The sequence below is a fragment of the Eptesicus fuscus genome, chromosome 2 (assembly GCF_027574615.1).
Source record: "Eptesicus fuscus isolate TK198812 chromosome 2, DD_ASM_mEF_20220401, whole genome shotgun sequence".
In the NCBI taxonomy this organism is placed as follows: Eukaryota; Metazoa; Chordata; class Mammalia; order Chiroptera; family Vespertilionidae; genus Eptesicus; species Eptesicus fuscus.
The window spans coordinates 84,836,515-84,861,478 of record NC_072474.1 but is presented as its reverse complement, the minus strand read 5'-3'; the positions used below and the strand labels follow the sequence as shown (position 1 = coordinate 84,861,478).

At 42.8% G+C, this 24,964-nt stretch overlaps 1 protein-coding gene across 1 annotated transcript in view; it reads left to right on the top strand.

Annotated features, from left to right (window-relative positions):
* Positions 1–23,230, top strand: part of KIT (KIT proto-oncogene, receptor tyrosine kinase) — an 80,356-nt gene extending 57,126 nt beyond the window's left edge. The window contains exons 8-21 of the mRNA XM_028143812.2: positions 6,185–6,299; positions 8,004–8,185; positions 9,350–9,456; positions 9,551–9,677; positions 9,935–10,039; positions 10,137–10,247; positions 11,302–11,452; positions 13,397–13,488; positions 14,008–14,135; positions 15,207–15,329; positions 19,051–19,162; positions 19,266–19,365; positions 19,714–19,819; positions 20,953–23,230. Coding sequence (XP_027999613.1) covers positions 6,185–6,299; positions 8,004–8,185; positions 9,350–9,456; positions 9,551–9,677; positions 9,935–10,039; positions 10,137–10,247; positions 11,302–11,452; positions 13,397–13,488; positions 14,008–14,135; positions 15,207–15,329; positions 19,051–19,162; positions 19,266–19,365; positions 19,714–19,819; positions 20,953–21,081 — 1,688 coding nt within the window. The 3' untranslated portion in view covers positions 21,082–23,230. The remainder of the gene's footprint in view (positions 1–6,184; positions 6,300–8,003; positions 8,186–9,349; positions 9,457–9,550; positions 9,678–9,934; positions 10,040–10,136; positions 10,248–11,301; positions 11,453–13,396; positions 13,489–14,007; positions 14,136–15,206; positions 15,330–19,050; positions 19,163–19,265; positions 19,366–19,713; positions 19,820–20,952) is intronic.
* Positions 23,231–24,964: the final 1,734 nt, after the last annotated feature.

The window sequence follows — 24,964 nt, the reverse complement described above, 5'->3', positions numbered from 1 at the left end:
CATGGGTCATAACAAAGTTGGTCTGGTAGGGTATGTTGCTAATTTGAAGGATCTGTTTAAAGACCACACCTGTTAGAAAATCATTAGATCCTTTGTTGGTGTGATCTGGTTTTTTTTTTTGTTTTTTTTTTTCATGTTTATGGTGAAAAGGAGCAATAAACAGGTTTAGGTATGTAACCGTGTCAGTTTATGTTAGAATTGACCCTGAACTTGGGACCTACTTTTCTAAAAAACGCATGAGTAGTCCCTTTTATATTAGTGGAACTTCTGTATGTAATTTTTTTTCCAGTTGAGCCACATGTGTTTTTACATAAAATTAGCTCCTTCATTTACAAATGTAAGCAGAGTTACCTATAAGTTAGTGGAAATTTAAATAAATGTAAGAATAGGTACATAATCTTTCCGTGGGCACTGTGTCAATAACCCTTCTTTTCCACTTCTGGATTATGTGGTAAAATGAAGTCACTACTTTTAGAGTTGTATTGTGATCTGTGCCTGGGAGACACAGCCATGGGGCTCCTGCACCGTGATTTTGGCTGAGGGGGAGGGGGGGGGCCCTCTCCAAGTACTTTCATGACTTTTGGGGTTTGTTTTAACTTTATCTTAGAATTGGGCAATCATTTTGATGGCTGTTTAGAAACAGGGTTGTCAAACCATAGGCCAGATTCAGTCTGCTCCTGAATGGCCATAAGCTAAGAACTTGTTGGGAAGGTTCAAAAGTCATCAGAAGATGTTTATGAGACATGAAAATAAAACTAAAATGTCAGTGTCCCCAAGTCAAGTTGTGTTGGAACACAGATGTGCATATTCGTTCACATGTCTGCAGCTTTATTGGTGGTACAATGGCAGAATTATTTGTAAGAGAGGGACTCTATGACCCACAAAGCCTAAAATATTTACTGCCCCACCCTTTACATTAAAAGCTTGCTTAGCACTAGTTTAAAACATCACTTCCTTAGGAGAATGATTTTTTTTAGATGACAGACATTCTGTTAAAGATAGCTAGATACACAGGAGATTATAGTTGACATTTTGTTTTGTGCGTTAAACCAACTTTTGTTAAAGTGTCCATATGCCAGTCTCTGGCTATCTTTAAGAATGCACAAAACGAAATATATTTTCAAGGTATCTATTCTGAAGTTTTAAAAAAGTATAATGATATTTCTTTTATAAGTAAAAGTTAACCTGAGTTTTTCAGTACTCCTATTGCTGATTTAACTTTCTTTATTATAATGGTACTAGAGGCCCAGTGCACAAAATTTGTGAACTTGGCAGGGCGGGGGGGGGGTTGGGAGAGGAGGGGTCCCTCAGCCCGGCCTGTGCCCTCTTGCAGTCTGGGAGCCCTTGGGGGATGTCTGACTGATGGCTTAGGCCTGCTCCCCACAGGGACATCCTTAGCACTGCTGTGGAGGCAGAAGAGGCTCCTGCCACTGCCGCTGCACAGTGAGCCCGGCTTCTGGCTGAGCAGCGCTCCCCCCTGTGGGAGCACACTGACCACCAGGGGACAGCTCCTGCATTGAGCGTCTGCCCCGTAGTGGTCAGGGCACATCATAGCGACCGGTCATTCCGCTGTTCAGTCAATTTGCATATTAGCTTTTTATTATATAAGATTACAGCAGGAATGTAGATTTGATTTAGACCCAAACCAGGATAGTGACAGATTGCTACCAAGCACTGCTGTATTGCCATTCAACACCAGCAGACCTATAATTGGAAAACCAAATTCATCCCAGAAAACAACCAAAATGTTCATCGATGAATGCATGGATAAAGAAAATGTGGTGTATGCATACAATGGAATATTATTCAGTCATAAAAGAGAATGAAATCTTGCCGTTTGTGACAGTATGGATGGACCTGGAGAGGATTATGCTAAGTGAAAAAAGCCAATTAGAGAAAGATAAATAACCATATGATCTCACCTGCATGTGGAATATTTTTTAAAGTGAACTCAGATACAGAGAATACACCACTGATTGCGAAGAGGGTGGGTGTGAGGGTGGGCAAAATGGATGAAGTGGGTGGTGGTTAAAGGTATAAACTTCCAGTTATAAAATATATAGGTCATGGGATGTGTAATGTACAGTGTGGTGACTATAGTTAATACTGGACTGCATGTTTGAAAGTTGCTAAGAAAGCAGATCTTAAAAGCCCTCATCATAAGGAAAAAATTAGTTGTAACTCTTGATGATGGATGTTAACTAGACTTAGTGTGGTGGTCATTTTGCATTATATACAAATACCGAATTGATATTTTGTACACCTGAAACTAATATAATGGTATGTGTTAATTAAACCACGATAAAAATTCTTTATGATTCCTTTTCATGTAATCTTTTATTACTTGGAGACTTAAATCTGTGGGGTAAATCAGCAAATGGTTAGGATTTTTAATTGCATGAGCAATAAATTCTCAGTAGAAATTATAAGTACTCTGACAGCTGCCTAGAAGCCGATCAGCGTCGTTGGAGACACCAGAATGGCTCAGGTCCACTGTGCTTTGAAAGGAGAAAGGGGACTATTTTTATCTTCCCAGGAAACACATAACTTATACACTTCTTAGGCTTATCTAAACCTCCAACTTGGGAGGAATTAGGGAAAGTGTCATTTGGTGTCCTGCTGGTTGCAGAATATCTAAGAAACCATAGCTTAGACTTAACCTGGAGAATTACAGAGGGTTATGTGTCTTTAAAAGTAAAATGTATATTTAGTGCCTTACACAGTGCTTTGAGACACTTACAAAAATGCAGATGAGCCCAGATTTTCATTTTTTTAGGAATCAGATTTGTACCTAGCTTATTCTGTATGCATTAAACATTTTCATAGTGCAACTTATCACGCACAGCCCAAACTGTAATCATGCAACTTAGCCTTTTCAGAATGAGGCCTCTCATCACCAGCATTGGGGACAGGGCTGGGATTAGGGTGAGGCAAGAGAGAAGGCACCTAGGGTGCAAAATTCAAGGAAGTGCCCACTCATGGTGCCCACCCTGCACCTGCAGGACCTCGAGACCGAGTGCCTTCTTAAATTCTGCATCCGGAGTGTTTTCCTCGCCTCACCCTAGTCCCAGCCTGATCAAGGGTCCCTTGAGGGTACTTTTTAAAAAGCGCATTGCTAGGTTAGATCCTCAACCCATGCAAACAAATCTCCATGGGGGGGAGGGGCAGGCATCTGCATTTTTGCCTTTAGTTCTTTTGATGCACACTGAACTTTGAGGACCCTCTGAGCTTGGTTGGCAAACCTAAGGCCCAGCAGGAAAAATGCTGCTCCGCTAGCTTCAGGTTATGACTGGGACAGTAGCTGAAAAGTCTGCCTAATTAACCAGCACACGGGAGCAAGTAGGCCAGGCCCCGGCCGTTGTGTAACCACTACCAGGTGTCACGCTGGAAGGCTTGGACCGGGCAGCACTTATAACCAAAGCTAAATGTGATTGGTTATGTAATTTTGAGCTGTTCCAATTTTTTTAATTAAAAATGTTTTATAGGTTCGTTATTAGCCACATATTCATTGTAAACAAAAATGTTTTAACAGTAATTTTAAAAGGATAAAATAGAAATGACCCATAACCCTGTTACCCAGCGATAACCATTGTTAACATCTTCAGTATCCTTTCAGCCTTTTTCCCCCCCCTGTGGAGACAGTTGCACTAAAAGCATTAGGAAGGGTGAGTGACAAAAGGAATATTGGTCTGAGGAGAACTGTCTTATGAACTCACGCACGTTTGAGTCCTGTCTAGTTATCTTTGCTCTCCATGTGGTGTGGATCCCGCCCTCTCCACACTAATCTCAGTATTAAAAGGAATTCACGTGTCCCGGTATGTATGTGAGTTTCTTAACTGCGCAAAAGTAGTGGACACAGTGCCCCTACCCAGGAAAGTTGACCTTAGGCTATTTTTTCCAGGTCCCTTCTTGTGACTCTAATTGAATTCCTATGGAATATGAGGGACTTGTTCCTTTGGGGGAGACATAATCACTCAACAGCTCTTTCTGGGTCAGACTGTGCTAGGGGTCAGAGGTACACACGGACTGAGGAAGTGCAGCCTGGCGGGGGAGTGTCAGGTGTTCTAAAGTCCCGCAGGAATAGGGAGGAGGGACCAACCACCTTGGCTCTGGAGAGTTGAGCAGGTCTTGGAAAAGGAGGCGACACTGGAATTGAGTCCAGAGAGGCCCACCGAAGGCTACCTGCAGTCTCCGGCAAATAGCTCTCTTCCAAAGCTGCACTTTTTTGTGTTCTGTCCTACTTTCCAGTTTGATCACACAGTTGCCCGTGATAATTAAATGAAGCTTGCCAGATGGATGCTTTCGCAAGGCGATGGCTCGTTTTCTTGCTCTATTTGTGAAAGCTGGCATTGGGTCCAAAGTCTCAAGGATGCCCCTACCTTGAGATTGCTTTGGAGTGTCGCTCTCTCGTGTGTTTAGCCAAATGGCCAGCCCATCAGCAGGGCCAGGTTGAGTGACAGGTGGGTGTGCCATGCATGTGGACACTCTGATCCCTGCCAAGCTGTTTTTGCCTGCAAGGAGTTGAGGTGCTGAGAGGTTGTTCTACAAAGATGTCATGTATCAGTGGTACCTTCCTTTGCGGAAATAAGCTCCCGAAGCTTCTGACCCGTCAGTCTTTCCTTCTCACCACAGAGTTTTCCTATCAGCTGCAACATAATTGATGTCCAATTCCCACTTTATCAGATTAAAATACATACACCATTTCACACTTTCTTAAAGGAAGCAATTTTTAGATCATGGAAGAGAAAATTTAGAGTGGCAAATGTAGTGAACCTAATTGGTAGCAAACTTGATTAACCAAGGAGGGTGGGCACTCTGAACAGAAAAGAGTAACTGAGTCATTAATAATAGTTTCATTTCTGCAAATTGTTCTTAGTCTTTTATTCATTTCTGTGAATCATTCTTGTCCTCTGTCTCATTTAATTGTCACAAAATCCCTATGAAATGGGTACTATTTAATCAATGAGACATATCGATTGGTTGCCTTCCTCACACACTCTGACCCAATTCCAGGGATCAAACCTGCAACCCAGGTATGTGCCCTTGACCGGGAATAGAACCCAAGATCTTTGGTGTGAGGGTTGACACTCTAACCATTGAGCATACCAGCCATGGCATAATGAATGACCCATTTTACCCATGAGGAGACTTGATGGAGGCGCCCAGAACTGGCGAGTGTCGGAGCCGGTGTGCAGGGCTGTCCACCACACACGTGGCCTCCCGAGTTCTGTACTTACCTGGGCACTCGATGCTGCACCAAGGATCTGGGGTGAGCACATCACCCCATCCTTGCCATGCAGATGTTATAGTTTAGCTTGCTCATTCTCGAAGCGTTAAGACGCTTCAAATATGTTACTAATGGAACAACTGAACATAAGTTCATTCCTTTCCACTTTAGAAATAAATAATCTTGAGGATTTGCTTTAGGGCACCCTTGATTGAATATCCGTTGATGATTGTAGTTACACAGAAATGTCAAATTAGAGCATTCCTGCTGATATAATTTACTCTTTTGGTGATTGTACTCAGGTTTAGATAAATGTATGAATAAAACTCTGGGGCTGGTTTCCTCCTCTAATTTTGTATTTTGCATCTGAAGTAAAAATTTGGAGTTAAAAGCCCATATTGTATTTCACTCTTGTGTTTTGGGTTTTCTGTGAATAGGGTGACCCAGCTCCTTATCTGTACCACTTCTTCACCTCCTCCTCTAGGGAAGAGGGAATTCTTGAGAAAAAGAGAGGGGGGGGCGGCTTTTCTCTTCCTGTATTCATTCATTTCAGTCCCCACATTAACTTGAAATCCCGATGTTGGGAATTTTCACCGTTAGAATAATCGGGAAGTGTTAGTGTCTTCATTAGAAGCAGTCTTTCAGCTTCCCACTCCCTGGAAGCGGAACCCCTGCCAGGTGGTCCTGCCCTCCCCTTAAGCCATCCCCGGACCGGAGTTCTCAGAGACCCCCACGTCTGCAGGGTGCGCTGTTCTAACTGTGGGAGCCTTTCCTGGCCTGACTCTCACGAACCCCCCTCCCTGGACCTTCCATGCACTGGTTTGGATTCTGCCCTCGAGTCACATGTTCCCTCAAGGTCGTCTCCAGCCTCACGAAGGTTCTGAGGGTCCTGAGCGGAGTGAGTCTCGGGGCCGTTCTCCAGCAGTGTGACGTGTGGCTACTTCTCTTTTCCTGCAGCAAAACCAGAAATCTTGACTCATGAGAGGCTCATGAATGGCATGCTCCAGTGTGTGGCAGCAGGATTCCCGGAGCCCACAATAGATTGGTACTTTTGTCCAGGATCGGAGCCGAGGTGAGAGGATTATTTTTGTTACCACTTAGCATGCAGAAGGGAAGGACTGCAATTCAGCTGGATTTCAACTATGTCTTTAGATTCCCCCCCGCCTCCCCCCAAAAAAGCTTTGTTTCGAGGATTCTACTTTTCGGTCCATGTGGCTTTTGAGACAGCATAATTGCTATATTTTTCTTGGTAGACATTAATTTTGTTTGCTGAAAATGATTACTGAATGACTTCTCTGTTTTGGTGGTTATCTTTTTGGATTTATCATGCAATTGTAGCCCGCAGGTAGATAGAGCAATTTTCCAGGACAGAGTAATTAGATTTCCATTCTATACACAGGAGGTAATGTGTGTGGGAAATGTGGCTGTAGTTGTCGTGAAAAAAATTACCTCAGAAGTTAATTGCCAAGTTACCAAAAAGTAATGATCGTGCGGTTACAGCGTGCATATGGCGTTTGTCAGCTCCGCGTTCTGAAGCGGTTTTCTCGGTGATTAGGTGCCCAGCCCCTGAGTAGAGCACATCTGGCTTCGTGCTTCCTCTCCCCGAGAATCCACACTTAAGCCTTAAATCGTCCTTTCATATTACCTGAAGATGAAAATGGGGTCAACGTTGCTGTTTTTATCCAGCAAATGGTATTTTATGCTCGGGCTTTAAAAGCCCGGTGTAACATCACAATCGAATAGTGCGGATAATAGCAGAAATTTTATTTTTCATGGAAGAGACCTTTTTATCACAACAAGTAGGAAGAGGTTACATAGGATTGTGGTTTTCAGCTGAGTTTGAGTGGCATGTTTTCTTTGGGGAATACCATATCAATCATAATTTTAAGTCCATTCCATCATGGGCCATGTCATTTCTGTATTGCAATCATAGGGTTGGTTCAAGACCCCTGGAAAGTCTGCCCATAGCAGAAGAAACCCCGGTAATTATAGTTGGTCATTTAGCAATTATTTATGGTGCACCAACTGTATGCCTGACACTGGTCTAGGGAACAAAATACACCCGAGTCCTGGCCTTGTGAGCTCATGTTTAATGGGTGGAGATGGACAAAAGACAAAATAAACAGCTAATGCAGGCAGATATTAAGTGCTAAGGAGGAAGAAGAGCAAGGTAAGGAATGGGGAACTGCTAGGCATGTGGGGGTGGGGCGGGGAGGGATAATTTAAATAGACTCATCAGGGTCTGGCTCTTCAGGGTCTTTGGCACCTGGAGTCCATCCTGGCAGGACAGCCTGCACCTCCCGGCATAGAACCTCCAGTGGGTCCTCACTGCTGGGGTTTTGGGAGTTGCCTGTGGTCATCGTGTTGACCCAAGGCTTTCTTGCTCCATGCTTTTCCTCTTCAACCTTTCACTATGAGTTTATTTAAGGATATTTAAGTCATTTCTGTTTAACAAGACAGGGTGAGTCTAATCATCCCACTGTTACAGCTGTAGGAACTGAGTCTTGTAGATTTTGAAGTAACTTGTCAGGAGTCAACAGACTAGGTGTTTGAGTGAGGATTCAAACCCACACCTCACTCCTAAACCTCCTCTCTCCGTCTTCTCTTCCGTGGTGCTTTCCCCGTCTCTGTGCCACCGAGAAGGGCTCACTCGTCCTCAGACACTTCCGGTTGTCAGAGGAAATTTCCGGTTATGAACCCCTACCTCAGCTTGAAAAGAATGCCAAGCCCAGGGTGTTCCTGGAGTAAGTGTGGGCTGTTGTTTGCCTCCCCCTAGATGTTCTGTTCCCGTTGGGCCGGTGAATGTGCAGATACAGAACTCCTCTGTGTCCCCGTTTGGCAAGCTGGTGGTTCAGAGTTCCATCGACGACAGTGCCTTCAAGCTCAACGGCACGGTCGAGTGCAGGGCTTACAACGATGTGGGCAAGAGTTCTGCCTTTTTTAACTTTGCATTTAAAGGTAACAGCAAAGGTATATTTCTTTTTAATCCAATTTAAGGGGATGCTTAGGCTCTGCTACCATATCAATCATGATTTTTAAGTCCATTCCATCGTTGGCCATGTCATTTCTGGTAATACCTACATTGCACTGTACTGTCATCAAACTCACTATGTTTCATTCTGTCCTAGTCTGTTAATAAAGTGTATGCGGTAATTTTACCCATGTTACTATATGTATCTTACACATGTGGGTGCACATATCTATGTATGCATGCATGAGTGTACACATATAATGCATCATATATTCCTAATTGTTTTTATTTAAAAGGAGTAGAGAAGGAAAATGGGGGAATATAGTTTCCTTATATCCATAACAGAATTAGGATATTCTGAATTTAAACATTTATATTCCATTTAAAATCAGTTATTTTAACACATTGCCAGATACTATATCAGGAAGTTAACACTGCCTTTTATGAAGTCATGTTAGTGAGCTGTTTCTTTAACATCTTTAAAATTTGATTCATGAGTGACTGGCTCTCCTAACAGAAGTTAAATGATCCTTGTGGACACATTGATGAATTGGCATGACATTAGAAGACAAAGAAACCGAGCACCTACATTCTTAGGGCTCACTTTTTGTTTTCCTGAGTTGGCAAAGACGAGTGCCAAAAGTGGTGTATTTTCAGTTTTTGAGTAATGAGGGGAAGAAGTCTTACATTGTTCTGCACCATAGATTTTTTTTTCCAGACGGGGCAATAAAAAGAACACTTTAAAAGTGTTTTTCTCAGTGTAGAAAACTTGGAAAACACAAGGAAGCATAAAGAAGAAAATAGAAACCACCCATAAAGGACATTTCTTAAAAGTTGTCGAAGGAGGGAATTTGGTTGAAGTACAAAGTTCATTCAGGTGTTGCTTTTCATTGACCAACGGCATAAAATTATTTTTGTGCTATAGCAATCTCCAGCTCTCTTCCACAGTATCTGGCTCAAAATTATTTTAAAAAGATTCCCTTGAGAATAACAGGAGTAAGATGATAACCAAGGCAAGCAGCTGGGATGTGCACGGCTTTGAATCCCGCCATGGGCTGCGAGGTGGGAGGTGGGCGGTTTGGGGTGGATGGCTGTGGTGAAGACTCAGTCCTGCTGACAGGTTGTGATTCCACGCTCCTCTTCCATTTTAGAGCAAATCCATTCCCACACCCTGTTCACGCCTTTGCTGATCGGCTTTGTGATTGCGGCCGGCATGATGTGCATTATTGTGATGATCCTTACCTACAAATACTTACAGGTAACCATCCGTTCGTTCTCTGCCCTGAGCGCTGTCGTGATTGACACGGTGATCATTAAAAGAAAAGACATCTTTTCCTTTCTCCCCCACCCAGAAGCCCATGTATGAAGTGCAGTGGAAGGTTGTTGAGGAGATCAACGGAAACAATTACGTGTACATAGACCCAACGCAACTTCCTTATGATCACAAATGGGAGTTTCCCAGAAACAGGCTGAGTTTTGGTCAGTATGAAACGGGGGCTTTCCAAGGAGCCTTTTTGTGTTCACATAACAATGACTTTAGGGAACCCCAACAGCCTCCCTTGTCTTCTTCCACCCGAGGCAATCCGTGTTTTCCGTGCAAAGTCACCGTCTTTGGGAGACTTGGCATAAAGCACTTGGGGAAATGTATCTGAACGCACGTCCTTACTTCCATGGTTAAAATCACACAGATGGTCCTTTGGTCCCACCCACGTACTTGCTTGTCTTCCTTTCTGCAGGGAAAACCTTGGGCGCCGGCGCCTTCGGGAAAGTGGTGGAGGCCACAGCTTACGGCTTGATTAAGTCGGATGCAGCCATGACTGTTGCTGTGAAGATGCTGAAGCGTGAGTTTCTTCAGGCTACTGCCTGCATGCAACACCCGTTTGCCCAATTTTTTTTTATTTTTTTACTTTTGCTAAAATAAGATGTTTCTCATTTTAGCGAGTGCCCATTTAACAGAACGAGAAGCCCTCATGTCTGAACTCAAGGTCTTGAGCTACCTCGGCAATCACATGAATATCGTGAACCTTCTGGGAGCCTGCACCATCGGAGGTAAAGCCGCCGCCGCCTGGCCTTTGATGATCGGTCCGTGATTCCCCTCTCCCAGTTATTGTTCTGAAGACTGTCTATTTTAGTTTTATCATCACGGGTGGGGCAGCCCAGGACACACCTTAGTTGCTGCCCTGTATGTGTCCTCAACAGTGACCTCTTGCATAGCTCCAGAATGATGTCTCATCTCGCCCAGAGAGCTTTTCTCTTTATCTTGTAGGATTTATGTTTTTGCTGTCTCCTATTTAGTCACTCAATGGTTAATGTTCATTTCCATCCTATAATTAAATAGAGGCCTTTAAGCCTACCAGCTCTCAAATATACACCGAATGAGGCAAACACTTCACTTTCGTTAAAAATAAGTTTCCAATTCTGAAGCCTCAGTTGAGCCTCCCATCCCGGGTTTCATTTTGGACGAAGGGAACAAAGCCGTGTGAAAGGGAACTGTTCCCGGAGATCTGGAGCGCTCCACGGTCAAGTTGACAACTTTATATAATTTCTTAAAACAGGCCCCATAACCGTTGCTTCACCACATCATGAATTGTTCATGAGAAATTTCTGCCCAAGTTAATTAGTTGCCTGTTAACTTCAGAGCTGCAGTGTTAGGCATTCACAACACCAAGAAAATGTTCGACTTGGGAGCGCTCGGAACACAGGTGATGGTGATGCCCTGTCATTTCGGGGCCTCACCCATTTCCTAATGGGTCTCAGCTGGCTTTTCCACGTGGCTGGCTCTCCTGTCGTGCTGCAGTGCGTGCCATCATTTCCGTGATAATGTCACCGAGAGGGTGTGAGCCCCACTGTGTGTACGCAGAAGTGAATCCGCGGATTCATACAGGAAGTTTGAGAACAGTATAACCAGAAGTCACACCTGGCCCCAAACCACTCACACATTTAGGTTAGAAGGGGCTTGCTTGTTTAGTTTTATTCACGTAAGGCTGCCTTTTGATAAGCAATGTTAATACTTGGATTGCGTTGGTACTCAGTAAGCTTATCCATTGACACGGATTTGTCTGTATAGCTCAGCTCTCCCTAACCTTTTCTTACATGCTTGTAGGGCCCACGCTGGTCATTACAGAATATTGTTGCTATGGTGATCTTCTGAATTTTTTGAGGAGGAAACGTGATTCATTCATTTGCTCGAAGCAGGAAGATCATGCAGAAGCGGCACTTTATAAGAACCTTCTGCATTCTAAGGAGCCTTCCTGGTAAGACTGATTTCCCTAAACCGTCAGCTGTTGACAGGCAGTTCTGGGGTCATAAGGGTTTGCAATCAAGGCTGATTCTTTAAAAAAAAAAAAAAGTGAACTGAGGTACTTTGAGGTGCAAAATCAGAATTATTAAATCATTTAAATGTGATTAACGCTTTACAGAGTTCAAGTCGTGCTTTTAAAGATTCAGGTAGTCTTAAACTTAGATTTTTGCTGACATATTTTTCTTTAATGCATATTTAGTTTTTTCCTAAGCGTTTGTTCTGTTCAACGGAATGAACTCGATACCTGTTTCTCTTATCATGGCTCTGCTCTTGTGTGTCAGTCCATTTATCCTGTGGCGCTGGTACTCTATGCATCTTTACAGTGAGACACTGTTGATAGGAAACTGCGCAGGCTTGTCAAGTCGTCACAGTAAATTCCTTTAAAGCCTCTAACAGGACGGCAGAAAGCTCTGAACGTAACTGCTTGTAGGTTTCTCGCCATCTACCTCTAAATTATTCCTATATACCTAACCCTTTAAAAAAACAACAACCCTCATTCTGCTATAAAAAGGCACATTTAAAGAAATTCTGTACCTTATTTTCATCTCTTTCATCATTGGTAACATTCTGAATTTAAATGATGTGTAAAGAGCTTCAAGTTCTTCTAAGGAGAATTAGTGTGGTTTACAACCAGAATAGAAATCATCTCTGCCATGCCTGCCTCTTTTTTTCCAATTGTTAAGTCACACCACTAAAGAAGGTTTCCTGGATCCACTCAGCCCAGCAGAAATCCTACTTCTCATGACCTGCCCCTTATTCTTTATATTTCTGCATTTGTGCAGTGGGTTTCTCTTCTCCTTTTCATACGGTTTCCCCTGTATTGAGAGATGGCAAGACTATCGCCTAACCAAGCATGTCAAGCTCGAGGCTGGCGGGCCGCACGCCAAAGGAGCCACCAGCCGCGAGTTTGACATGCTTGTTAACTCCAGACCCTTAAGGAGACCTCAGTAAACTTGACTGATGGGCAGTTATCTCTTAAAGCCCTTTTATGTACCTGTGGCTAAGGTTTTAAACCCCAGGTGAAGCTTTTTACTTTTTTTTTTTTAATCCTATAAACTTGAGTACCATCAAGTGGTAGTGAAACACGATACCAAGCACCTTTTGTTAGTTCCTCCAGAGCATATGCTCTTTCTATGAGTAAAGGAGCCACTTTGCCTTATTTCTAAAGCTTTGATATCCTGTATGCATTTTTTAACTTTCTGAAATAATGGCCTGAATTGTTCAGTCCTGTGTGGTGTTCTTTGTGCTTTGGGATCCCATATGGGACGGGAACCATCCGCACATTCTGAAGGAGAGAGTTGTCATGGTGTTTCTATGCTAATCACAAGCAGGAAGTACTAGAAATCTTGAAGACTCTCCAGCCAAATGTTGCAGATTCGAGAGGTCCAGATGGTTCAGAAAATCATCCAAATTATTGGTGTTTATCTGAACCAAACTTGGTTTTTTTAAACCTTCTTCCATCAGTTGCTATATGTTAATGATCCCTGTCTTCTCCCCCATAACACGTCGCAGAAGCTCTGGTTCTTTGTCTCTTTCATCTTGTCTCTTGGGGCTAATTTAGGGAGTTTGAAGTAATGTGGAATAATGCTTTTTTGGCTCTGTTTCCCATTACATCTCCAGTGGCAAGGGATGGGAAATTTCTAAACTGAGCACCGTCTATGATCGAACACAAAAAAAGCCATCTAATTCCTAGGGATTGGACCCTAATGTTGCATGTTAAAAATTCACCTCTTAACTGAACAAGATTTTCTTCTTTCAAATTTGGCAATATTTTTTTTTTTTAATAAAACAGCCTGTTATGTAAAAAGGGATGGGGAGATAGAACCTGGCTCGTGGGTGTTCCCCTCACTTCCCATTTCATTCGATCATGATTTGATGGATGTTTTATCTCTCCCAGTAGTGACAGTACTAATGAGTACATGGACATGAAACCCGGAGTTTCTTATGTTGTACCAACCAAGGCAGACAAAAGGAGATCGGCAAGAATAGGTGGGTACCCATCACGTAATGAAATCAACTTCATTTACAGAGGATTTCTCAGACCACTGTGGAATATAACACCATTCCTGGTACTAACCAGTTCTCTTTTATAGTAGGGTCCAGTGGCAATGCCATTGGTGGTCAGTGACAGTTAAGGTTTTTAAGAGGGTGTACAAGGCCAGAACATGGGTTATTGTATCTAAGCATCCTAATGCATCTATGAAAACATATGCATATCAAATATGTATTTTGAATATTGAAATATATCACATGTATATTTTGCATGTCAAAATACGATATTTTTGTACTAATCACCATTCTTCTCCCCTGATGATTTTGTAAACTTGCCCAGGATTGTAAATATTACTTTGTGACTCAATATCTACCCGTCCTCAACACTGGGGAGGTCATTGGCCTGCAAGTTCACATCCGTTCCTTCGTTACCTTTGGTGTTACCTTTGTCACCGTCTTTTGTTTTCCTCGCCTTCAAGGTTTCAGTTGCTAAGAAAATCCTTCTCCTCTCAACAGGCTCATACATAGAAAGAGATGTGACACCAGCCATCATGGAAGATGACGAGCTGGCCCTGGACCTGGAAGACCTGTTGAGCTTTTCTTACCAGGTGGCGAAGGGCATGGCCTTCCTGGCCTCGAAGAACGTAAGTGGGAGTGATTTTTCAGAAGAGTCTCTTTTTCCAGAATGAAGCATTTTACAGCCATAGCTAGAATGCAGAGTGTCATTTTGAAGTGTGGTAACCAAAAGCAGAGGAAATGTAGTTTCTTCATGTTCCAACTGCTGTCGGTTTAGAATTCCTGCTCTCATTTATAAGACTTAAAGTGTAGTTTTCTGTCTACATGAGCTTTCTATGGATATTTTTTATATGCAATGAATTCATTTAAATCTTTTGGCTTTTAAGATATAGCAGCTATTCTTAGAGAATAGATAGCAATCTTATCAGCAAAAGCAAGGGGAGTACCTTACGTAGCTGCAGTGCTTGGTGGGGGCATATACTTGGGTTTTATTGATGTTAGACTAGTACTATCATTGCATGTATGGTTTATAAACTGTTGGGGGAATAGGGATCAGAGAGAATAATAAACATTTGGGAAAAGAATGGGGATAGGAAGAGAATGAGGGAACCAAAACAAGGAACATAGTCTCTGTCAGGGTGAGAGGAATTCCCTAGGAAGTGGGATGACCAGAATAGCATAAGGTCACAGATCCGACTTTTATGTGTCAATGGTGACATTTCCAAACAATTACCAAACTAGCGGAGGATATAGGGTGGCTGAAATAAAGAGCTTCTTCTCCCTGTGTCCTTGGGAGATGCCAAGTTGAAGTTGCAAAGACATTTGAGAAACTCCTCTATGAAAGGACATTCACAGTGAAGCATGCAAAATGAGTTTTCTTTGTAAAAAAAGTATGATACGATTATTTAATGTATTTTCCTATGAATGAAAGCAGCCCCAAGAAAGCATTTATTCAAGCTGGTTTTGGAAAGTGATTATAGTAATTAAGGTCCTAATGATGTGAAACACAAATTTTGAGCATCATTCAAGGCATAATTTAGAATACTTATTTTTGGTGCACTGAGTAGTTTAAATGTAAAGCAAAAGCATTGGATGTGTATAACATAAGCAGCACTCTAGTATTAAACATAGTTTTCACTCTTTAAAAGTTTAAAATAAATTTAAATGGCTTCTCCGCTCCCCTTCTCTCCTCCTGATAGTGTATTCACAGAGACTTGGCAGCCAGAAATATTCTCCTTACCCACGGTCGAATCACAAAGATTTGTGATTTTGGTCTAGCCAGAGACATCAAGAATGACTCTAATTATGTGGTCAAAGGAAATGTGAGTATCTACTCTCTCCTTGACAGTCCAGTGAATATTTTAGTTTCAAGTTTTTATAAGAATTGTTGTTTATGATTTTCATAATGCATATCCTACCTTTGAGAGACCATGCATTTTAGCCATCACATTTAGTGTACTTCAGCAAAATTTGCATGGTATGCTGAACAGCACAACTAACATTCCGATAATAGAATTCCTAATTCTAATTGTGTAATTATGGGGCATGTGAAGGAAGCAGAAATAGCCTTAATTTTCATTGTAGCCTGAGAATAGCAATGAACTCGATTTTGCTCCAGTGAAACAAACGTGGACCTGAAGGTCACAGCAGGAGAATTTTATTTTGAGATTGACATGCCATGTGAAAAAGATTAAAATCGAAGGTAACATACAGAGTTAGGTATAGCGAATGTTGGATCTGACAATCAATAGAGAGCTTATTAAATAGGTTCATAAGTTATAATTGGTTTATAGAACATAGTGATTTTATTTCAAAGTACTTTATTTCATTGCCGTTTTCATTGTATCGCAAACCCTTGGCATTAGAATGCAGTGTCTTCCCGTTTTAAGAGTTGCAGTATATTTTTGTCATGTTTGTCTGAGATACACTGGTTGGTAGAGTCTGAAACCAGAGTGCTTGATTTCCAGAGCAGTATCCCATTAGTATGGGAAGTCATGTAGTCCTGTGTCTATATTCTTCTGCATCTATTTTCCCAGACACATTTCTATAGTCCAGATTTATTCCTAGAGGTAACTTATGATAAGGTAATACTTTCTCCTTCATCATTATGGCATCTCTGTGGATTGGCTACACTTGACTTGTGTTTGTAGAAACAAGTGCTAGGTTTACCTTCTAATCAAAGCATTTCTCCCCTCCCTCCCTCCCTCCCTCCCTCCCTCCCTTCTCCTCTCTCTCTCTCTCTTAAAATAATTGATTTAAGAGAGGAAGGGAGGGTTATTGTATCTAAGAGGGATAACCAAGAAAATAATTGATTTAAGAGAGAGAGGAAGGGAGGGAGAGAGAGAGAGAGAGAGAGAGAGAGAGAGAGAGATTGATTTGTTGTTCCACTTATTTATGTATTCATCGGTTGCTTCTTTTATCTGCCTTGACTGGGGATCAAGCCTGCAACCTTGGCATATTGGGATGATGCTTTAACCAACTGAACTGTCTGGCCAGGGCCAACACATGCATTTTTAATCAGCCTCCTCCGAGGCTAGATTTCATCATTAGGAGCGTTAATGAGACCATGTTCTCTCCATCCTGGTGCACTGTTGAAAGGAAGAATGTAAGGTGGTTCTTTATCTAGGCCTCTGAATAGTGACAGTAGGACAAAAGGAAGAAGGTTGCAGCTCCTGGACCCAGTCTTGCCGAGTTCGAATCTGGTCCATCACTTAGTGGCTGTGTAATATTTGGCAAGAATTATCCAACACTTATTAACATTGTGTTTTTTTTTTCCTCTTGGGAATGATCCTGTCAGCTGCCTCATAAAGTTGCAATGAGGATTAAATCAATTAATATATGTAAAGTGCTTAGAATAGAGCCAGGCGCATTGTGGCTAATACTTATATGGCACTTAGTATTTCATAGCTGTCTTATTTGAAATATAAATAACCATGACAGTGGTGATGCTGCAGTTCCTTATTGCTTGTGATTGGTTGGAATTAACAAGGATGGGTTAGTTCCCACCAGCTTCCATATTGTGGGCTCCAGCTCAGGCCAGGTGAACTAACCAATCACAGATGTCACTTTCACCAGGCTACTGAGTAAGGAACATTTGCAGACAAGTTGAAAGCAATGAAACTCACGTAGCATGTGACTACCCCCAAATTTACATCCTCATCATCTGAGATCTCCTTGTTGTGTCAGTTTCTCTGGAAATCCTTTCATTTTGCGTGGGTTCTCCTTAAATTTTTGTGCCAGGGTTTCTTAACCTGGAAAATCCTATGGATCTTTTGTCAGAACATTGTTTTAAATGCACGAAATAAAATATGTGGGATAACCAAGAAAAGCAGTTAAATTGATCAAAATATTAAAAAGTAAATTTGTGATATGACAATACATGTACTTTGTTACATAGAATAAATAACATATTCTAAAAACTACTATAATTTCATGAATGTAAATACTGTGCTAGGATGACGATCTCCATGATTATATTGGTGACAAAGTCACAGGTTCTGCTCAGTCTACTGTGCTTTATTGCCTTCATTCATAATTTAAGGAAATACTAAACTTCATTTAGAAGTTAGTGTAAACAAGAATATAATCTCTTCCTTTCCAAGTTCACAGGCACCTGGATTCAAGATACTTGTAGATTGCAGGTTAAGAGCCCCCCTGTAGGAGTTTTAGAGCAAAATTTCAGGGGAGAGATTGGAAGAATTTTTTTTTCCCTATGGACTAAAATAACTTAAAGACTATGAAAAATTGTCTTCTTAATTTTAAACTCTAAATGAATTAAGGGTTGATTTAGTTTTCTATGGTAGATTAAGATCCAGGAATCCAGAACGCCTTTAAGAGGAACAGTCACGGAAAGTTAGGCTCTGTTTTAGCAGAAAGGGTTCAGGATGTGAAATTCAGCTGTTGAATTTCAGCCCTGAATCTGCCACTCACCTCCTTGGAATAGTCATAATCGTCATCAACCACTGCTATTTGTTGAGTGATCACTTATGCTAGACCATTTCTCAGCTATTAGGGAGTCAGGCAGGACTGGGGTAAGCACGCTGACCCACATTACCACATTTAAGCCACAGAACAACTCGTGACATTTGAAGTATTCTTTTTGTTTTACAGAAGAAGTTACAGAGGCTTAGTTACAGATGGTTTCAGTTGCATATTAAAGAAAAAGAAATACAGGAGTGCGGGGCCAGGCCTGTTAAGAGGCCCCGTGAAATACCCAGGGACCAAATCTCTCCCCTTTCCGTTTTTTTTTTTTCTTTTTTTAAATTTGCCTAATGGTGGAATATACATCTTTATTGATTTCAGAGAGGAAGGGAGAGGGATAGAAACATCGATGATGATGATGATGATGATGATGATGATGATGATGATAGAAACATCGATGATGAGAGAATCGTTGATTGGCTGCCTCTTGCACACCCACTTCTGGGGATCGAGCCCACAACCCTGGACATGTGCCCTGACCGGGAATCGAACCAGGACCTCCTGGTTCATATAGGTCAATGCTCAACCACTGAGCCACACCAGCTGGGCCCTTTTCCATTTTTACAATCCCTGGGTGTAGCCCTAGCTTCTTAGTCCAAGATGACCACCACTAGCCAGACACACCACATCCAGAAGGCAAGGCAGAGGAAAGGACAGAAGGACATGCCAACCGTATTTTCAAGTTTTCCTAAAGCTTCCATACAGCAGTTATAGCTTCCTGTCCCAAACTGAGCCACATGACTACACCTCAAGGGCAGTGGTGGAGGCAGGATTAGAGCCCAGGGCTGTCGTTCTCTGATGCCTGTGCTCTTACCCACCATGCTGTAGTGCCTCAGCGTCCCCATTTGAAAATAGGGATGGTATTCTTGTGAGCCCCCTATTTTGGAGGTAGTTGGGGTTCATCTGAAGTCACAGGGATAACAGGCTTTTGTGAGAGGCAGTCAAGTTCTCACCCCCAGCTCTCTGCAGGAGCCACATCTGTCGGAATAATTTGCTATTCAGTTTTTTTTTTTGGAGCTTCTTACTTTTTACATCGCTGAATCTGTTGTGCTTCCGTTGCAGGCTCGGCTACCTGTGAAGTGGATGGCGCCCGAAAGCATTTTCAACTGTGTGTACACCTTCGAAAGCGACGTCTGGTCCTATGGGATTTTTCTGTGGGAGCTGTTCTCCTTAGGTAAAACGCTGCTTGCCCAAGGCACCTTCATGGGCTCGGAGCATCTTCTTCAGGTTCTGTCTGTGCCCTGCTTTCTTACGATTAACACTGATTTGTGCCTCAGGAAGCAGCCCCTACCCTGGAATGCCGGTCGATTCTAAGTTCTACAAGATGATCAAGGAGGGTTTCCGGATGCTGAGCCCTGAGCATGCACCTGCTGAAATGTAAGGGCCCAGGCACTTTCCTGCAAATTAGTGTGTTTCCCCTTTTTTATTTTTATTTTTAAAGACAGAAACCCAGATGTTGAGGGTTTTCGAGTAGGCCAGTTTGAAATGCCACTTGGTTCCTGTGTAGGGCGTCCTGGTCAAATGTCATTTCTGTAGCTTCTTTTTATAATCTGTTGTCACCAAATACACAGAAAGTTTCGGCGGCAGCATTTCATACACAGAGTATGCCATGCAGTCTGTCCACTTGCCCAGCCTGGAGTTATTTTTGAGACAATTTGCACGGGATACGCCTGAAGCCAGGTGAAGGGCATTGAGGAGTGATGGCAAACGGCCCTCGTTTTGCAGGTATGACATAATGAAGACTTGCTGGGACGCTGATCCCCTGAAAAGGCCGACTTTCAAGCAGATCGTTCAACTGATTGAGAAGCAGATTTCAGAGAGCAGCAATCACGTGAGTACAGGCCCAGGGTCTCCCCTCCCTGTCCCAGGGTGTCCTCCTCCTCAGGCTCTGGGGGTGAGGGCGCCCCTTCCCACCCCTTCTCTCCTTGGCTCAGGTTGTAAATAGGATTTTGGATGGGAAAGGAGAGGAAAGGAAACAAGTTCTTTCTGCCCAACCCCCTGCTCTGAGCCAAAAGAAGGATGTGCGATGGGGCGGGAAGAGAGTGGAGGGCTTTGCATTCAGAAGTGTGGAAGTAGAAGTTTCCATAAGGATTTGCCACGGGTCCTCCCCCACCCAAATGCCGGTCATGGGGTCTGCATGGGCTCTCTCACATGTCAGGGCCATTCAGCCTCTGGAGGGTTGGGCTAATGTGAACTAGAATAAAAGCGTAGAAAAGACAGCTTGTTACCGCAGTGGAATGAGCTTCTGCTCAAACAAGCATAGCCAGAAAATGGCACAGAGCTGTGTGCCCACAAGCCGTATAGAATGCAGAGTTGTTTGAAGTTGGGAGATCCTCCCAGCGATTTGGGGAGGGAGGAAGTCAAAGCCCAAATCCATTATTTCTTCTGGTTTTAAGGAAGACAGCGATTCTTACTTTGACTCGGATTTTTTTCTAAGTTGCTTTTTTTTTTTCTGGATTTGTGCTTGGAGCTATCTTTCCTTTTCTAAGCCTACACCACTGGTATTTTGGGGCGAAAACTTGCTCTTCTGGGTGTCAAAGCTGGTCAGATGTCACTTGGTATTACAAATTAAACAGCATTTTCCACCCAAGTGCTTGTCTCTTAATGGAAGGGCGGCCACCGCTTTCTCAGTAAATTACATCGGCTGTTGGGTTGTAGTTAGCTACCTAGATTTATAAACCTTTTAAATAGGTTAGGGTAGTGCCTATTCTAGAAATGCCCAGAAAAGCACTCCCTCCCCGCCCCCATCACTTCCTACATCATCAGGCCTTGGGGAAAAGGAGGGGGAAACAAACTTGCATCTTCTTTTGTCAGTTAGTATGATTTGGGCGGTGGACGTCTTCAAACTCTCTTGTGTAAGAGTCCTCCTCGAGTAATTTGGCATTCCGAAGCTCCCACAGTGCCCCGTCGTCACTGTGTTCGGGGTGAGGATTGGTGTGTTGACTGTGGACTTGTTTCCCTCAGATTTATTCCAACTTAGCCAACTGGAGCCCCAACCAGGAGAACATCGTGGTGGACCACTCGGTGCGGATCAACTCGGTGGGCAGCAGCACCTCGTCCACCCAGCCTCTGCTTGTTCACGAAGACGCCTGAAGCAGAGCACGTGCCTGGGGGGGTCTCCCCGACACAGTGATCCCCATTCTTCTGGTTCCTATGACTGTTTTGTTCGACTTGCATCCTACTCCCAGAAAATGGACACCCCACTGTAGTCCCGTCTTTATGAGCACACTTTAGTGGCCGATGCCTTTTGTCATCCGCCCCTATCCTCTTGCCAGGCCAGGGTTCAAACTGCATCTATTCCCAATAGCAGAGTAGCTCCTGGTAAATACAACAACAACAACGAAAAATCTGAGTTGGAGAAAGGGAGTGTGAAATGGGCGTTAGGCACCTTGAGTCCTTTCTGAGCCTTCTCTAATTTCTGTTCGAAAAGGATGGTTGGTAGTGTATTTAAATAAATGGCAGTAGTCACCTTCAGCCCTTGTCGCCATCCATAATGACATGATGGTGCAGTGAGATTAGAAGCTGAAACCTAAGCCCCCGATGTGGAAAATAGAGTGTTACTGGGACAAAGGTCAGAAGTCTGTGAATGTCTGGGCTTAAGAAATCTCCTCCTTCATGCTGGGAATGAGACGTAGACCACGAAAAATCTCTTTCCAAGCCCGAATGGAGACTTGCTGCTGAGCCGTGAGCCTCCGTCCTGCTGACCTGCTTTCTGGCCAGTTTGCTGTCAGGGAGCTGGATTGGAGAGAGGGCCTCCCCCATTCACGTTGTATATACTCATCCCGCAATTGTACATGTTCATATACCTGAGGGGGGAAAACCCACAAGGTATCGTTTCTGGTTATGACTCTGCTCAAGTCTGATGTATGTAGAATAGATACAGAGCCAGGCAAGTGGGAAGGACACAGTGCTTTTTTTTTTTTTTTTTTTAAGAAAAACCATAATTGTTAAGCACAATCTTAAGAAAAATCTCCTTATGTAGCCGAGGAACTTGCTGTACAGATTCCCCAGAACACGCCTATAGCTTCAGAATGGCATTGTGCTCAATGGATTTGATGCCACTTGAAAAAGATTCACTGCATGACTCCGGCAGGAGTGAGAAAACAGCGCTGTCTTGGTTTGGATGCTTCTGTAGCAGGAAAGAAAATTTAGATTCAGGCTCCTTTGCAGACATGTTCTGGACACTGGGCCAGTATCTATATAAAGTGTGTATGTGTGCGTGCATGTGTGTGCTTACAGGCACATCTTTTGGGCGGTGTTTTTGCCCTAAGCCCAAGAGGGTCCTTAGTACCCAAGAAGTAGCTTGGCTTTCATTGTCCATACGGCTCTTCGTTCCCTTCACCTTGCTCTCCCCAGAAGCTCACCAAAAGCTCGCAGAGAGGCACGTAGGAAGCCGAGTGCCTAAAGTACCTATTTATTTGCAATCCACCGCCACGTAAGGCAGTCCATTATTTATACTCGACATACTGTACTCGCTCCTTAGACCTTAGTAATGCTACTCTCCCACTGGAATGTATTTAAATGCCACCCTTTAGGTTGTAGCCTGGATTATTATTCTTAGTTTACCTTCTCTTCCATCACTGCCCAACTACCAGAGGTCCATGTGGTACATGGCAAGGTTTGTGTGTTGTCTTGCAAGATGGAGGTATGCTGCCTTCGCGGTTTCCCCCTCCTAGCCCCGTAGGTGACGTTTAGAGAACTGTGGCCATTTATCTGGAAGTGACCATTTGCACTGGAGTTCTATGCTCTCGCACCTTTCCAAAGGTAACCGGTTTTGGGGTTTTGTCGTCAACGTAAGAGATTGTCGCTGTTTGCCATACTTGGAAAATTTCCTTTGCGTTGCTGTCCACTTTGATTAGAGTAAGAAAGTGGTTAACTGTAGATGTCTAGGTACTACTACTTCAGGGGCACTTCACTGAGAGTTTTGTCTTGGATATTCTTGAAAGTTTATATTTTTATAATTTTTTTTTTTTACATCAGATGTTTCTTTGCAGTGGCTTAATGTTTGAAATTATTTTGTGGCTTTTTTTTTTTTTTTGTAAATATTGAAATGTAGCAATAATGTCTTTTGAATATCCCCAAGCCCATGAGTCCTTGAAAATATTTTTTATATATATAGTAACTTTATGTGTAAATATGGAAGCAGTGCAAGTTTAAAGGATGTTGGTGTTCCATGTGTTTTTTTCCTGATATGTTGTCCAACTGTTGACAGTTCTGAAGAATTCTAATAAAAATGTAAATATATAAATCAAGTAAATGTTTTGATTATTTCAAGCTGACATTAAACTTTAAAGTGATAAGAGGGACATTAGGAAGTTTTGTGCTCAGTGTGCACAAGATCCAGGCCAGACTCAGATCACTGGGATTTACACACTTGAAAATTCAAGACATTTATTAAGGATTTGATATGTGCTGTATTTTCGTATCCTATTCTTCCAATTCATGGTCTCCATTTACAATGAAAAATAAATACAGGAAATGTTTGGAGAATTCTACACATCACTATGATTATTGCTAGGTTGACTCGTGGAATGACCATTTTTGTGGGCAAAATAATGGTCCAGTAGTAGCAGTTTTATGTGACTTCAGCTAATATAACGGGCACATTTCCTCCTACAAGAGACTGTCTCAAACATGAATTCACAAGATTGACATGAGTTTCCCAGGCAAGTGGTTTTGTATTCTTGTTGCTTGGGTTTTGAAGAGAGGCCAATTCAACTTGAGATGTTCCTGCTCCACCTTTCAGTCTTCACTTGCTTCTAGAACTGAGCTAAGTTCTAGCACTCGCTTGGAGGGAGGTACTTCTGCCTTTTAGTTCAGGGCCACAGCAGGGCTAGAGCATCGTTGGTGATCAGGAGGTCTTGTCCAGAGCAGCGGATCCTGTGTACAGCCTGTGAATTCTCCCAGCTTGAAACAGAACCACCCTGAACACGTAATCCTATTAAGAGTGTGTTAGGCACACAAAACACTATCCGTCTCCATTTCCTTATTGACGTGGCATCTACCCCTGCAGAAGTGTCTCTGAGGGAAAGGGAAGGGTGAAAGGTGACCTGTAATGAAGAGGAATCTTCTTAAGGGAGGGAATCGTGTGGCCAGGAACATGTCAATAATGAGTGAAAAACTGACCACAGTTCAGTCAGGTGATTTTCATTATTTCAGACAGGAATGAATGCTAACCACAAAACAAGTCATTTCTGAGTGTTTTTAGTGTCATTTGGATTTTTTCATGTGAGCGAAAGCTTGAGTTAGAAGCAGTCAACTGCCCCTGTACTTTTAGTCTGTAGTAGCTATGTCCCTCCCTAGCCCAGCTTTCGATAGCAAAGTGTAGTCCTGGCTCAAATTGGGTTCAAATGTTTTTGCTGCTCCTGTCTCTACCACTTGCTGCTGTGTGATATTGGGCAGATTAATCTTGAAATCTCAGTTCCCGTAATAGTGGTATCTACTTTGATGCACCGATATGAAGCTGTCAAGACTGCCTTGTTTGTATGCCTAATACATACATAGTGCTCAAAAGTGTTAACTTTGGTCATAGCTAATTAGTCTTAGTAGGAAGCAAGAAGATGCCCCTATGCCAGCATAATCAGTTGTTAGCCCATAAAGAATTATACAGCTGCCCTGGCCAGTGTGGCACGGTTGGAGTGGCATCCTGTACACTGAAAGGTGGTGGGTTCAATTCCCAGTTGGCACATACCTAGGTTGTGAGTTTGGTCCTGGTTGGGTTGCATACTACGGAGGGCAATCAATCCATGTTCTCTCTCTCACATTGCTGTTTCTCTCTCTTCCTCACTCCCTCCTTCCCTTCCTGCACTCTCTAAAATCAATTAAGCCTACCCTTGGGTGAGGATTAAAAAGGATTATACAGTCTAAAATTTGCTTCTTGTTTTTCTCTTCCATGCAAATGGTATTGTACTAGTTTGCTATGAAACTTGACTCAGAGATTTCTGTTTTATTAAAATCCCAACATTTTGACTAGGAA